This window comes from Leptonychotes weddellii, chromosome 5 (assembly GCF_054177405.1).
Source record: "Leptonychotes weddellii isolate Sample4059 chromosome 5, ASM5417740v2, whole genome shotgun sequence".
Classification (NCBI taxonomy): domain Eukaryota; kingdom Metazoa; phylum Chordata; class Mammalia; order Carnivora; family Phocidae; genus Leptonychotes; species Leptonychotes weddellii.
In genome coordinates, this window is record NC_138373.1 from 48,104,284 (window position 1) to 48,118,607 (window position 14,324).

A 14,324-nucleotide genomic window follows, 5' to 3' on the forward strand; every position below is an offset into this window, starting at 1 on the left:
ATAGATTGTTACAGGAAGTTTTCCAGAATTTAAACATTGGCAGCCAATTTTGTAAAATTTTGAAGACTGCAGGCCAAACCAAATGCGTCCGAGTTTGCCCTGTTGGTAACATCAGTCCTAAGATGTTAAAAATCACTTTTCAAGTTTTCAGAATTAGCCACTATTTTTGAATATCTGGGTGGAACACAGACCACATACCAATCCTCAGCCATAATGTGTTAGAGAAAATTCATTAACACTTTACTATTGTATTTTTTTTGGTCTCTTTTTCTCATCATCTCTCTGTGATGAAGGATAAGGAATCCAGAGGTGTTCTTTTCTAAGCTGTTTTTAAAAACGGGCTCAATATAGGGTAAATGGCTATTCAAGTTCGCCCAGATCTAATCTGTAACTAAGCTGAACATTAGGGCTCATGTTTGGGGCTCAAACATAAATGATTGTGTGACTCAAATCCACTCCTCAATTCATATGAAGCAAGTTCAAAATGAGTCACAGTATGGCGGTCTCTAAGCAAATATGCTCTGTGATAGCCAACATCAAGATGGAAGTCTCCGTTCCTTCTTCATAGTCATTTAACATCCCCCAATGAACGGGTAAGGACAGAATGCTGCATTCAGAATAGGTTGGAGAATTTTTGAGAAGCTTAGGAATGCCACCATTTTGACCAGTTAATAAGGTAGTGATCAGAGCAGCTACTTTGCATTTACATTTTTAAAAATTTTTTTCAAAGGGTTTTTTTTTTTTTTTTTTTGAGATTCCCAATCAGGCGCATTGAGTCTTTTGAACTTTGAATGCAGTGATGGTGCCAAAGGACCGTCTCTGATTAAGGGTTCTCCCAGAAGCGGTTTACATGGGAGGTGAGGGCAACAGCAGGGGGTCAATGGGGTGATAAGCCAGCTACCTCAGTGGCTTAACCCTCAGGGGCAACTCTGAGCACCAGCACAGAACATGTGCCCCACAGCTGGCCTCCCCAAGGGGCCAGCGAGCGGAGGTATTTATTCACCAGGTCCCAGCAGTGCTTGCTTGAGGGCTAATCCCAAGAGGGGTCAGAGCAGGTTCTGGAAGAGAAAGCCTGATTCAGACACCTGCAGGTGTAGGAAGTGGGGGCCAGTGTCCATGGAAGCGGAAGCAGGGGCGCATGGTGGCCGTCACACCCTCAGCTCATCGGTCCTGCCTCCCCTAATCTGGACAATGACATTTTCTCAATGAAGTCTGTACGAAAACAACTTGAGGACAAGTCCTGGACTGTCTTTTCAACCATATGGCTTGAGCTGTGCTCCTCCTGGACACAAATTCTAGAACAGTGGCTGACCCACCAGGAATCACCTAAGTGGGTAGTAGGGCATGACTGCCACGAAGCCAAGTTGAACTGAGGTGTGGGCATGAGGGGAATAAAGATGCTCACTTCAGGAGACCCCTAGGACCCAAAAGCCACTTCATTTAAATGTTTGCAGGGAAACATGGGTACATAACAACAAGAGCAACAACAACACCAACCTTTGAGATTCAGAAACTTCCCATTTTCGCTCCCACCTCAGGGCTTTTGAGACAGTGACCAGCTGGAACCTCTACATGATGATTTCCCCTGTCCGTGTCCCGAGAACGGGAGGAAGGGTACCCTCCAGGGAGAGAGTGGGCTGGGCGTCCAAATGCACAGCATGCAGCGCAAGCTCGAGCTTTCTACTCACGTGCGGGGACAGGAAGTGAGAAGTGGAAGTGGGGAGAGAGATTCCTCCGGCATGGAAACACTCAAAGACCATCGGTTTAGGGTTTCACTTATTTAACCTAAGTGCTGCTTCATTATTGCCGCTTGTGTATATTAGTGTTGCCTTCACGATTCTTTCTGTTCTAAGGGATTCTTACAGAGGCTGGAGAACAAATTTTAAACAAACAAGGATATACTGGAAGAAAATAAAATAGCATAGAAACATCTTGCGGGACACACACACACACACACACAGTATACAATTCTGCTCCAAGTATTGCCACACTGGAAGTTTCATTCCTAGTAACTGATTCATTTTATGACCTGGATAAACTTCTGGGAAGCCCTGTGCATCCAGGGGTGCTAAGGGGACTTAGGATCGGATGAAGAGTAGTACTCGATAGGGCTACCAAGGTGTCTCATGTAGCACCCGGGCACAACGTCTAAACCAAACATTTGCTGTGCAGGTGCATTTCCGCTCCTCTTCAAGAAACAGGTGCCTGGTCAGTCAACAGCACATCAGGTGTACCTTGAATACGGAGGACTAAATCAAACTCTCGTTCTTATTTATTTGTGTTTTCTCATTTATGAACAATAAGCGATCTATTGAATTTCCTGAATAAAAACAATCTGGAAACGATTAGCTCTCTGCCCACGGAGAGAGGAGAAAAAACAGATACTGCTCTCTGGGTGACCCTGAGGAGGATGGAGGCTGTGGTTTCAGAGATGTGGATGGTAATATCACTTAATAGATGTTGCCGAGGACAGAGCTGAGAACTTGGAAACCGGACTTCATTGGTCTGACACCTTTTCAGTGCAAAATAATATTGAGCTAGGAGCAGATTGGTACATCTTTAGCGGGCAGGCTAGGAAGTCTTCTTTCTTGCATGAAAGAACACCCTTGCTGCCTTGTCCTGCCAAAGACAAACATTACTCACACTCCCACCCCAAGCATCTCCTTGGATTCGAGGGCAAGGCCAACTGATTTAACAGTGAAGAAAATCTAGCTGTGCTCTCCGCCCAGCCCATGACTTTCTCCTACTTACACTCATAATGCAGGATCTATGAATAAATTCTAGAAACATCTTCCTCTTTATGAATACCTGTTAGAGCCTATGCATGACCTACCCCGTCCAGTGGTGTTTTAGTTCTTGGAATGGGGAATATATCATTTTCACAGGTGTATTCCTCTGGTAGACCTTCACTTCTTGGGAAGAATTTACATGATAGTGAACATCCAATCAACAATTCTTTGAAGTAGAGACAAAATAGCGGGACTCCTTAGGACTAAAATAAAAGCATGGTTGCTAAGTTCCATACAGGAGTTTGGGGATCAAGACCTTACTGGAAGTCATCTGCAACCTCAGTAGCATCTTCTCTAATAAAAGCCACCCCCCCGAACCCACAGACAGTCCTATAGTCAAGGGAACAGGAAGAAGGTAAACTCAGGTAAAGGAAGTACATTTAGCTCCTTGAAGGCAAGACCCATGTCGCCCTCATCTTTGACTTCCCCAGGGGTTAGTGTGGTTCTCTTCAAGTTTGTTAAGGTCCCAACTGAACACAGTTTTTATATCACAGTTGTACAGTAGATCAGACTTGGTCATTCATGCATGCATTTATACTTAAGTCAACCAACCATTTATTTCGAGCTCTCCCATATTCCAGACATTGGGCTGGGAGCTGGGGAAAAAACCGAATAGAAAAAGATACTCAGTGTTCAGATTTTGGTTGAGCTAACTGCTTTAGAGAGAGTTTAAAAGAGAAGAGCAAGCATTCCTTCTTTGTCCAACAAATATTTATCGAGCATCCCCTCTACACAGGGCTCTGTTCTAGGCATTTGTTATGGACACAGCGGCATATAAAATACCACTGCCTTCATGGAGCTTACAGAGCTTATGTTCTAGGGGGGAGACACACAAAGAGCAAGGAAAGGACATAGTGCATCAGAGTGGTAAGTGGTTTTCAGACAAGCAAGATGGGGCAAGGAGGTAAGAGCTGAAGGACAGATTGCAGTTCTGCTCAGAGTGGTCAGAGAAAGCCTTGCTGAGGGCAGAGACCTGACAGGAGGTTGGGATGAAAGCCATGCAGACCAAGACATCCATCCCATATAGAAATTTAGGGATCGGGTCCTTGCTGGAAGACATCTACAGCCCCAAGCAACATTTTCTGTAATAAAAGACCTCATAGGACTTCAGACGGTCTGTTCTAAGGTTAAGGAGATGGAAAGAAACTCAGGATAAAGGAAGTCCACCACCTTCTGTTTTCCAGCTTCCCTAACTGAACAGTTTTCTATTCATTCTTTGGCCAGGGCCTCAGAAAAATCATTGAGGAAGATAAATCACTTTTTTTGCACAAAGCGAGGTATGACCGAAATACAGTTGGCTGGGGTATAGACCTCATTTTGACTGTTCTACTATGACCTGAAAGTAAAAGCAAACATTTAGTTGTCTGAATTACCAGACAATAGGTCATTTTCTCACCTCTCAAGGCTCCCTGCTAGAAGTGTCGCTTCCCCGCAGGGGGCCAGCCTCACACACACACACACACACACACACACACACACACACACAGCGACATGATGTTGCTTAAGAAGCTGCTCAATGGAACCCTGGTCTCACTTCCTCACAAAGGTTACAAAAATACATATATTTTGTCCTGATTGTTTTCATTTTCAGTTGAAGAATTTTAACCGTTTGGGGTTTACTTCACACATAAGAAACGTATAAACCACAGGAAATGAAAACTTGACTAAATGCAGATGACACAGACAGCCAACTCTGAAAGCGTGCTGGGCCCTACTCAGCCTTAGGTGACCTTTAGCAAAAAGAGAGTGTTCCAGTGAAACATTCTGACTGTCATAAAATAGCATCGACTTACAAGATTCTCCCATTACGATCAGAGTGTGGCAATCATGGGGCCCCAACAGCAAAGGCTAAGTGCAAGCTAAAAGATAAAAATGATTCTGCAAAGTCTTCTTGAATTTTAAACGCATTTGAAAGTTGTTTCAGCGTTCAAAAATACTTGGCCTGCGTCTAAAGCAATGCACAGGCAAGAAAAATGGCATGATTGAGCCAACATTTTAAAAACACATTTTACTTTCTTTTTGAAACATAGCCACCAGAAAGGGTGCAATTCATTTAAAAAAAAAATTCTCTCAAGAAAGTGTAGCTGGCCCATCCATTCATCTGTCTCCCTGTCCGTAAGAGAATGAATGAATAAATGAAGTTATGATGTGCTAACCTCCCTCTCTTTCTCCCAAAATTGGTATTCCATAATTTCTATTCATTTGGCTAGAGATAAGATTAGTTTGGGCAGAATCTGTAGTTTCTTTATATCAGCTTATAAACCTGAGTCTCTGCACTAAAAAGGTACTGCTCAGTTTCAACCTTGTTCAATATGGATGCCTAACAGGCTGTTATGAGTACATGTGGTGCTTGGCTTGTTCCAAGAGCCCTTTAGTGGAATGGAAAGAGATTAGATGAAGCCTCAGCACAAAACTTCTCTAAAATGACAAATCAGGGCAACCACAAAAAGCTCTAGGAAAGGAACACATCGCATGGCAATGCAAAAAGGAAAGAAAACCCACAGAAAGAAAGACCTGGGAGCAGGTGGCCACATGAGCCATGCAGACCCAAATGTCTGCCAACTTTGATGTAGCAGCTGCTGAGAAATGAGGCATAAAACCAGGTGAGAACATGTAAACTCTTCCCCTGTCCTCGGCTACTTCCAATAACTGGCTCATCTTCAGAGGGTCATATCGTCAGGCTTTCAATTATGCCTTCTTGCTGACATATAGATCCTTCTATTTGGAACTATGGCCTCCTTCTTGTCACTATTAGTAAAGTATCATTGTTTTTTTCCTCTATTTTTCAGACAACCTCATGGCCACCTCAAAGGAACTCTTATGTCTGGAAATCTTTCCTTCACAATACTTCCACTTGTATCACCATTTTTCATGGGTCCATTAACTCATTCTTCCTTTTTCCTGTGCAGTTATAAGCATAATGTTATAGGAGAAGGATGCAAGATGTCTCCAAAATGGCACCGTTGGATAAAAGATCTAACCTTACTTGTAAGCAGACATAACCCCTGTTTTTAAGGAACACACAGCCTGATGGAATCTTCATTGAGCCCCATGATTGCAGGGCCTTATTCGGGTCAAGAAAGTGGCTAACCACACGTTGTGACTACAGCCAGAAAGGCCCCCTCTTCTTTACCTGCTTGCTAATGTTGAAAAATCCCTTTAACAGCCACTGAATTCTTGCATTCCATAGGTGGATTTGCAGCTTAAAATAACAATAGGCTGGAGAACAGGCATAACATAGTGATGTAAATTAATTATGTACCAAGATATACATGCCTGAGTGCATGTTCTTTTGATGGTAGCAAAGCTGGGGGCCGAAGGTAGTGAGGAGGGCACCCCACTGAGGAGGGGCAGCGCACAAAAAGAGCAGGCTGAGGCAAAGGTAAACTTTATCTGATGATGAACCTGCCTAGCACTGGTCATGCTGAAATGAAGCACCAGCTGACAGCAACTCATGGTGTACCATGGTGTATCACATCACAAAAGGGACTTATTATAAATGGGCTACCCTGTCCACTCAGCTAATATATCCATGAAGTCAAGGGGAAGTACCACCTGATTCTGAATAAGTATTAGGGTTCCGTCTATTACAGGCAGGTCACTTACTAAAAAAAACCCTCAAATGTACAGACACTGAATTATTAGACAGCAAGGGACAGGCAATGATGGTGGTAAAATTTAAACACACTTCCAGTTAACCTGTCATAGCCCCTGGGTGGGCCCTGCAAGTAGAAATTATAGGCCTCAGGATAAAGTAACAGATGCTTAAGGATTCAGTCATCAGCCAAAAAAGGGGCCAGATATCACATAGGTATCACTTTAGATTCAATTCATGGTATTTGGTTTTCACTTTATAAATATCCTGGCTAATGTGTCTTTATTCACAAAAGGATTTCATATCTATCCTTCAAGACCCAGCTCATATGCCACAAACCCTTGGATAACTTCCTGGATCCCCCAAATTGAGTTTCTCTTATCTCTTTGGTTCCTCATCCTACCACTCCTGCCTGTGTTTTAGCATGTACTGTATCCTACCTGTTGTCTTAGTTTTCTGTGTCCATGTTTTAGAGACATTATTTAACTATAAGCTCTAAAGGCAAGACTTCCACAGAACCCTGCTTTCTCTAAAACTTATATTTTACTTATCTTAGGCTATAATTTCTCTATAATTTACATTTTCCTTTTATTTGTTTAATGGCTGCGTTTCTCATTTTCCCATAAGTTCCATGATACATAGAGTCACGTCTGTCCTAGTTACCACTCTAAATATAGCATAACTCCTGCACAATGTCTAGCACACAGTAGGTATTCAATAAACATTTCTTAGTTAATGTATTATATGTTCATACTTTTCAAATAACCTGGCAGACACAACTTAATACATAACAGGATTTCAAAGAATGGTTAATAAACACAGTAAATCTGAACTAAATGGACTAAAACTAGACACACAATTATACTAATGCCACAGTGTAGAGACACATGTTTGGAGTAAATCCTGAATAGAAAAGAGGGACTTTGCAGCAAGTCCCAAAGTTAGTGAATCCAAGTGAACCCAACTCACTTTTTAGAAATAGTGAGAAATTTTTGCATTTTCTGTTTGAAATTTCTACTTAGAGAGTAGGGTTATTAGGTGTTTTTGAAAAAAAATAGGGAAATAAGCCATTTATTCATAATCCAAAATCTAAAGCCATACAATTAAATCACAAAGAAATTGGGATTATAGATTTCTAACTAAACAGTGCCCCTCTTTCTGCGGAATTATGTTCATTTGGATCTCTGACTCCAAATGTATTGTGGAGGGAAATCTTTACCACTACACTACATTTCTAGTCACACACTCCTAGGGCTTAAAGATCTAGGATGCTAGAAGAGTGTTTGAGAATTGGATCCTTGATTTCTCACTCAGAGATGTCATAGTAGGACCTGTTGGAGTCAACTCATGTCTTAGAAAAGCCTTGGTGAGTAGCAGCGTCTTCACAACATGTGGGATAATCAAGGCTTTGGATGTCTTCAAAATCTTGTGGACACTCTGCCAAAAGAGCAAATGATACTATTTACAACAGCAACTGGGAAACTCAAAATCTCTTGGCCAAATTTGCATTGACCCAGCAATGGCCCTTAGTCCAGCCTTCTCTAGCTGAGGAACTGAAAATCAAGAGTAAGTGTGCAAAAGTGGCACTCAGAACAATTTTCAGGGGTATAATATGCAAGCTCCAAATCTGCCCTCCTATTTCAAACTTTCAAACTCCAAAACTCCTAGGGTGCCTAGGTGGCTCATTCAGTTGAGCGTCCGACTCTTGGTTTCAGCTCAGGTCATGATCTCAAGGTTGTGAGATGGAGCCCTGAATCGGGCTCCATGCTCAGTCTGCTAGTCCCTCTTCCTCTGCGTTCTCTCTTTCTCCCTCTCTCTCTCTCTTTCTCACTCTCTCTTTCTCTCAAATAAATAAGTAAAATCTTAAAAAACAAACAAACAAAAAAACAACTCCAAATCTCCTTCTGGGCAACATCAACTCAAGGAAACTTCTTAGATTCTACTTCCTCAATGCTCTCAGTGGTATTTGGGTTGTGTCAATCTTTTCACATTATTTCTCATGTTCCAAACACATCTACACTTTAGACATTTATTTTCTTGAAGGCAAGGGTCATGTCTTATTCTCTTTTATAGGCCAGAAATCTAAAATAGTCATAGAGTTGGCCACATCAAGAGATGAAAGAAAGAGATCAGAGAAAGAAAATGCCTTGCATATAGTGGACACAAAGGACTCAGTAAGAATTTACTGAATGACTACTAAGTGCCAGCCACTGTCCAAGGTGCTAAGATACCATTAAACAAGATAGGCAAGGTTTCTGCTCTCTAGGGGACAATAAGTAACCAAACCAATCCATGAAAGGATAATTTTAGATTTTAATAATAGTTGTGAAACAAATAAAATGGGCAATGAGATGAAGAGTGATTTGACAGAATGACAAATTAGTCTGTGAGACTAGACATTTCAGCTGATACCCGATTGATGAGAACGAGCCAAGTCATGTGAGGATCTACAAGGGGAGAGTGTCCTACGGAGAGGCACCAAAGTAAAGCAATGCTTGTTATTGTTGGGGGTAGACAATTGGGAGGGGTACATAGGGAGATGGTGGAGCTGTTTAATCACTAATTCTTTCTCCATCTTTATCAGGGCAGGGTGCCACCTTTCCCCCCAGTTTGCATATTTTTTTCATTACCATCTCTGTTTTCTCAATTCTGCTCCCTGACTTCCATTAAATTCCAAGAACACGAGGCTCTGCCAGCAGCAAACACATATGGAGCCCTCTTCTAACCCCTTAATATCTAAAACACCCAACTAAAAGCCATTTGAATATAGAAGCAGAGAGTATCAAGATTTCGCTTTCATTATTATTAAGTCCATTCAACTAATGTTTGTTTTTATGGCCATTACATGTCATTATCATTACTGACCATAGTCAGAAACTAAGTTATAAATTCACTCATCACTGTTTCTTTCCATATTATCTCATAGGAAGTCCTATTATGGGGTAAATAGCTTTAGCAAAGCTGCATATTTCACTATACACTAACATAAAAAGAAACCCAGCAAATGCATCTAAAGAACATTTTCCAAGGTAATCATAAATATTTCAGTAAACATCTACACTGCTTATTTTAGTCTTCCCGAATTTGAAATTTCTTCATCATTATCATCATTTACTTCATTGCAAGTATTTGTTCATCAAGAACTGTAATCAATAAAAGAAAGAAGAGAAGCAGCTAGTTTCTGCATCATAACCAGATTGCCTACATGCTGTGCCTGGAATCCATTATCAGTGACATTTCTAGTCGTGTTTCCAGTCATTTGGAACACACAGACTTTCCTGTGCAATATGCAAAGCTTTTGGATGCTGTAAGCCCTGCTGGCAGCAACAGCAACCCAGAAAAGGAGGTGTCACACTGAATGTACTCTACCTGATGCCATCTTCTGTCCCAACTCGAGGCATTTAGGTTTTTCCTGGGATTCCTCTTCTTCCTGAGTTCCAGTCCCACAAACCAGAAAAATAGGGAGAAAGTAAAAATATGCATTAATTTACGGCAATGCTTTCTGCAAACCTACCGAATTAATATGAGGGCAAGATCTGACAACATTAGACCAAGCCCTTATGAACTGAAGCTTTGGACAAGCTACAAATTCAACAGAAGATGTTGAGTAGAATAACTAGAGCATGTTACAAACCCCACAGTGTCATTCACAGGAAACTGTCTATGGATGTTGTCCCTGAAGCAGTACAATCCAGGGGCCCTCTGTGACTAAAAGGTTGGGAGCATCAATTACTTAGACATAGCGGCAGTGGGTTTCTCCATGCGACAGAAATTCTGCCAGCGTGGTGTAACAGAGATAATTATGCTTTACTTTTCATGATTCAAAGAGCTGATTCACTGTATTTTTTAAATTCTATCACAATTCACAGTTATTTTGATCTCTGGCAAGTTGAGTGAACACATTCTTCTCTGAGTTCTGGTACGATATTCTTTAATGACAATTGTAACTCCTGTGGCATTGATAAAATAGAGCCAGCTAAGAGTGAGGGAAGTAAATTAAGAGGAATGTCTACACAGTGTCTTTCTAAATTTGTCTGCAAGATGACTTTATGCTGATTCCTTCATTTATTTTCTTCCCTCGCTGAACAAATATTTGTTGAGTGCCTTGTAGGGGCCATTTCTGTGAGACCTTAATTTCTATGCAGGATCCCTTCAATTGATGCCTACTCAGCTTCCTTCCCATACTGGCACACTTTCTACCCAAACTTTGTTCCTCAAAAGAATTTAGCCCAATAGAAGATGTTTCGGACCACAATAAAGTATGTGGGTGCAGAGTTCCATAAATGGTAAATGAGGATACTCTGTAAGCAAAGCGGAACAAATGAACTAAAAAATGGATATACATTGTAGGAGCACTCCCCAATTTGTTCTAAGTTTGCACCTCCTAAGTAATGTCTCATCCACGTGAGAATCCACCAGACTCTTCAAGCTTGGTTAGTAAGATAAAGAAGTGCTTTATTCAATTCACAAAGAATAGTTTCTTTTAAATCGCCATGAGTATCAACTTATAAGGGAGTTGATTTCACCTGTGTTGAGAACAAATGTTTTTCCAGAGATCAAAAATCCTCTTCAAATGTTCATCAGGGGCCAGTTCCAAAAATTAGTCCTACTTTTAAAACCCATTACAGCATCGGCATGGGCAATTTGGGTAAACAAGCCTTCAGTTCAATTATCTCAAATTTATATGTTGTAAGAAATTTTTAATGAAAATTTCTTCCAAAATTATATTTCTAAAAAGGATGTGAATTAATACAATACCAAAGGACATGTAAATGATAGAAAGCCCCGTTATACAGAAACAAAATGCGGCAAATAATTTCTTGTTTCACAAGGTCCAATAGGACAGTATATAATGAAAACATAAGGAGTTATTTTATAATACAGCCACAGGGGAAGTCTCTCAAGATGCCCAAATAACCAAATAAAGTTGTTTCATAGATGAAAGGATTCTCCTTTGAGCCAATAAGACTGTTTACTTTTTATTGCTCTGAATTCCAGAATTGTGAAATAATGTAGCTCTTTAGCTTTCCTCCAGACATATTTATTATTTTATTTGAAATTGCCCCTCCCCCAATTTTCTCATTAAATAGTAAAAATTGCAAAGCCCTGGAAAGATCTGCAGATGGAAGGATATTTGGAATCCTCTGGGTTGGAAAGCGCTCAGCATAGAATAAACAAGCATCTGTCTTCCATAGTGTAAACTATGTTCTATTTAGAGAAAAAAGACCGAGCTCCTTAGATTCTTGTATTTCTTCTCTTCAGTGTAAATCTGTGATTTGCTGAGTTCGTTCTTACTGGTTTTTTCCCAGCAAAGCTAGAATAAAATGACAACAGTCCAACTGTAGTAGACATCTGTTGACTTTGCTGCCTGGCACTCACTCACTCTATCTAGTGTGTCCTGATTTCCTCTTTAAAGTCTTGCCTTCTGACACTTAACCAATTCTTGTTCCTATGAAACCATCCCAGAGCCCCATGCCCTCTCCCTCCCCACCGCCAGGGGTGGTCATGTGACCCAGGGCTAGGCCCATCAGTCCACAGCATTTCCCTGTGATTGGTTCAGAGTAGTCATGTGACCCAAATCAGGGCTAATGAGAGATTTTCTCTGGAAGTCTGGGAACTTGACTCCTATTCTTACCCGCTGAAACCTGAAACAGCTATGAGGGTTGGAGCTGCTGCCGTCCACACAAAGGAAGGCAGAGCCAAGAGATGGACTGATAGCGAGTCCCAGTGAAACCATTGGAGCCCCAAATCGAGGCATGCCTGAAGCAGGCTTAACCTTGGCCTTTTCAGCCCAAGTCAACTATTATATTCATACGTTTTTTAAAAATATGTTGATTTTTAAAATAATCTATTTTAGGATGCCTGGGTGGCTTAGCTGGTTAAGTGGCAGACTCTTGATTTTGGCTCAGGTCGTGATCTCAGGGTAGTGAGATCGAGCCCAGCGTTGGGCTCTGTGCTCAGTGTGGAGGTGCTTGAGAGTCTCTCTCTTCTTCTCCCTCTGCTATCCCCCAGCAATGCCCCCAAAATAAATAAATAAATAAATAAATAAATAAATAAATAAATCTTTTAAAAAAGCACAACCCATTTCTATCATGTTTTCTGTCACTTCTAACAGAACCAGCTGATACACCTCAGCTCTGGGAATCCAGAGTGGGGTGCCTTGATCATTGGCTTCATCGCTTGAGCAATAATAGTTAAAAAACAAAAACAATAAAAAATTAACTAATTAGTTAAAACATTAACAATATAACCTCACTGACATACTTCAAGTCAGTTTAAGTTGGCCTCATAGTTTTACAACACTAGCTGCTGGCATTTCACTCTAGGAAAGCGAGTTTAGAAACACAATGATAATTTGAGAGAAAAATAGAATTCTTGACCAAGAATTAAGGAGATCTGGTCCCATTTGTCTCCACCTGTTGCAGCAAGTACATGACTGACTCCTGGCTTCAACTTCATTTGGAAAATGGATCCCAAATATAACCATTCCTTCCCAAGAAAGTTGAATTCTAATTTTAAATAACTGTTTCTTTGTCACCAAACATTTGAGGAGTCTTCAAGTTTTCTCTGTTATGGGCTATACTACAAAGAACATCTTTCAATGTAAAGATTTTCATTATTTTAGATTATTTTGGATTAATGTTTCAAGGGTAGGATTCTGGATCAAAGGTCATGAATGTTTTTGAGCCTCTTGATACAGACTGTAAAACTCCCCCAAAAAATATTTCAACAAATTAATGTGTTAAAATGTGACCGCTTCGTTACAACCTCTCTAGCAATATCTACGTCCATATTTTGATGGATAGGAAGAGTCTCCTATTGGAGGTAATTTTAGAAACAGATAATCCAACACTCACCATATTCCAGTGCCAAGAATCTCTTACTGCATTGCATTGCTACTAATAAATATATATTTAATTTCCCATGAAATCCAGTATCTAAGCCTTGTCTATCCCACTACATTATAGGATCTTCCAGGACAAAAACTATGCTTCCTCTTCAAGTTTCATTCAGGCTCTACCCTCTTTGTCAACAGGTGCTTGTTAAACAATTGTTGAATGGATTCAATTGTTTGCCTACTTTACATTTTTGTTTAATGTTTAACCTAGTAACACATCCCACAATAAAAAGTCAAGTGTTGTTCCTCCTGATAACAAAGATCAGGGGTCAGTTTCTCCAAGAAGGCCTTCTTGAAGCAGCCCCCGTCTCCATCCCAAACTCTACCCCATTCAAAATTTAAGATGTACAGTCAGTGACCATTTCTTGAGTGCTTGCCATGTGTCGAACTGTGTGGTATGTGTAGAGCTCATTAGTCCTCAACAACTCCTGGAGGTAGGTGACCTTATTGTTATCCGCCCTGGTTTATGGACAGAGAAACAGAGGCTCAGTGGGGCTCATTCACCCTGTAGTGGATACTGTGATGTGCTGCCTGGAGGCCCCTTTAGGACTGAAAGATTGATTGTCACAGTTACAGGAAATGTGGTTAATAGCACGCAGCTGTCAGCATCCTAGGAGAGAGCTGCCAGCACGGGTGGCACTTGGACTTGTTGACTTGAGGGCAGAGAGGCCCGATCCCTCCACCCCATCTCAAGACAGCTCTGAAGGGCCCTCCTCACTCCGGGGCTGCCTGTGAGGTTGGTGAGGACTTCATTGAGAAACTTCACTGTAGCCCCTTACCCCTCTGCCTAATCCTGCTTTCTTCTCTTCCCTTCCACAAGAGTTGATCCCCAAAGCACTCCCTAATAAATCTTGTAGGTGCTACTCTCCGTTTCAGAGTCAGATTCCCAGGAACCCACCAACACAACCAAAGTAACATTTCCTTGAAGTGCCAAAAGGGGATTTAGACCCAGGTTTACCTGGGTCCAAACCCCATGATGTAAACCACTATACTAAACTCCCTCCTTAATACTAATGCTTCCCCTTTGTTAAAACTGTGGGTG

At 41.1% G+C, this 14,324-nt stretch overlaps 1 protein-coding gene across 1 annotated transcript in view; it reads right to left on the reverse strand.

Annotated features, from left to right (window-relative positions):
- FAM107B (family with sequence similarity 107 member B) overlaps positions 1 to 14,324 on the reverse strand; it is a 211,363-nt gene that overhangs the window by 112,705 nt on the left and 84,334 nt on the right. The window contains exon 2 of the mRNA XM_081820630.1: positions 9,754 to 9,814. Within this exon, the coding sequence (XP_081676756.1) occupies positions 9,754 to 9,814 (61 nt within the window). The remainder of the gene's footprint in view (positions 1 to 9,753; positions 9,815 to 14,324) is intronic.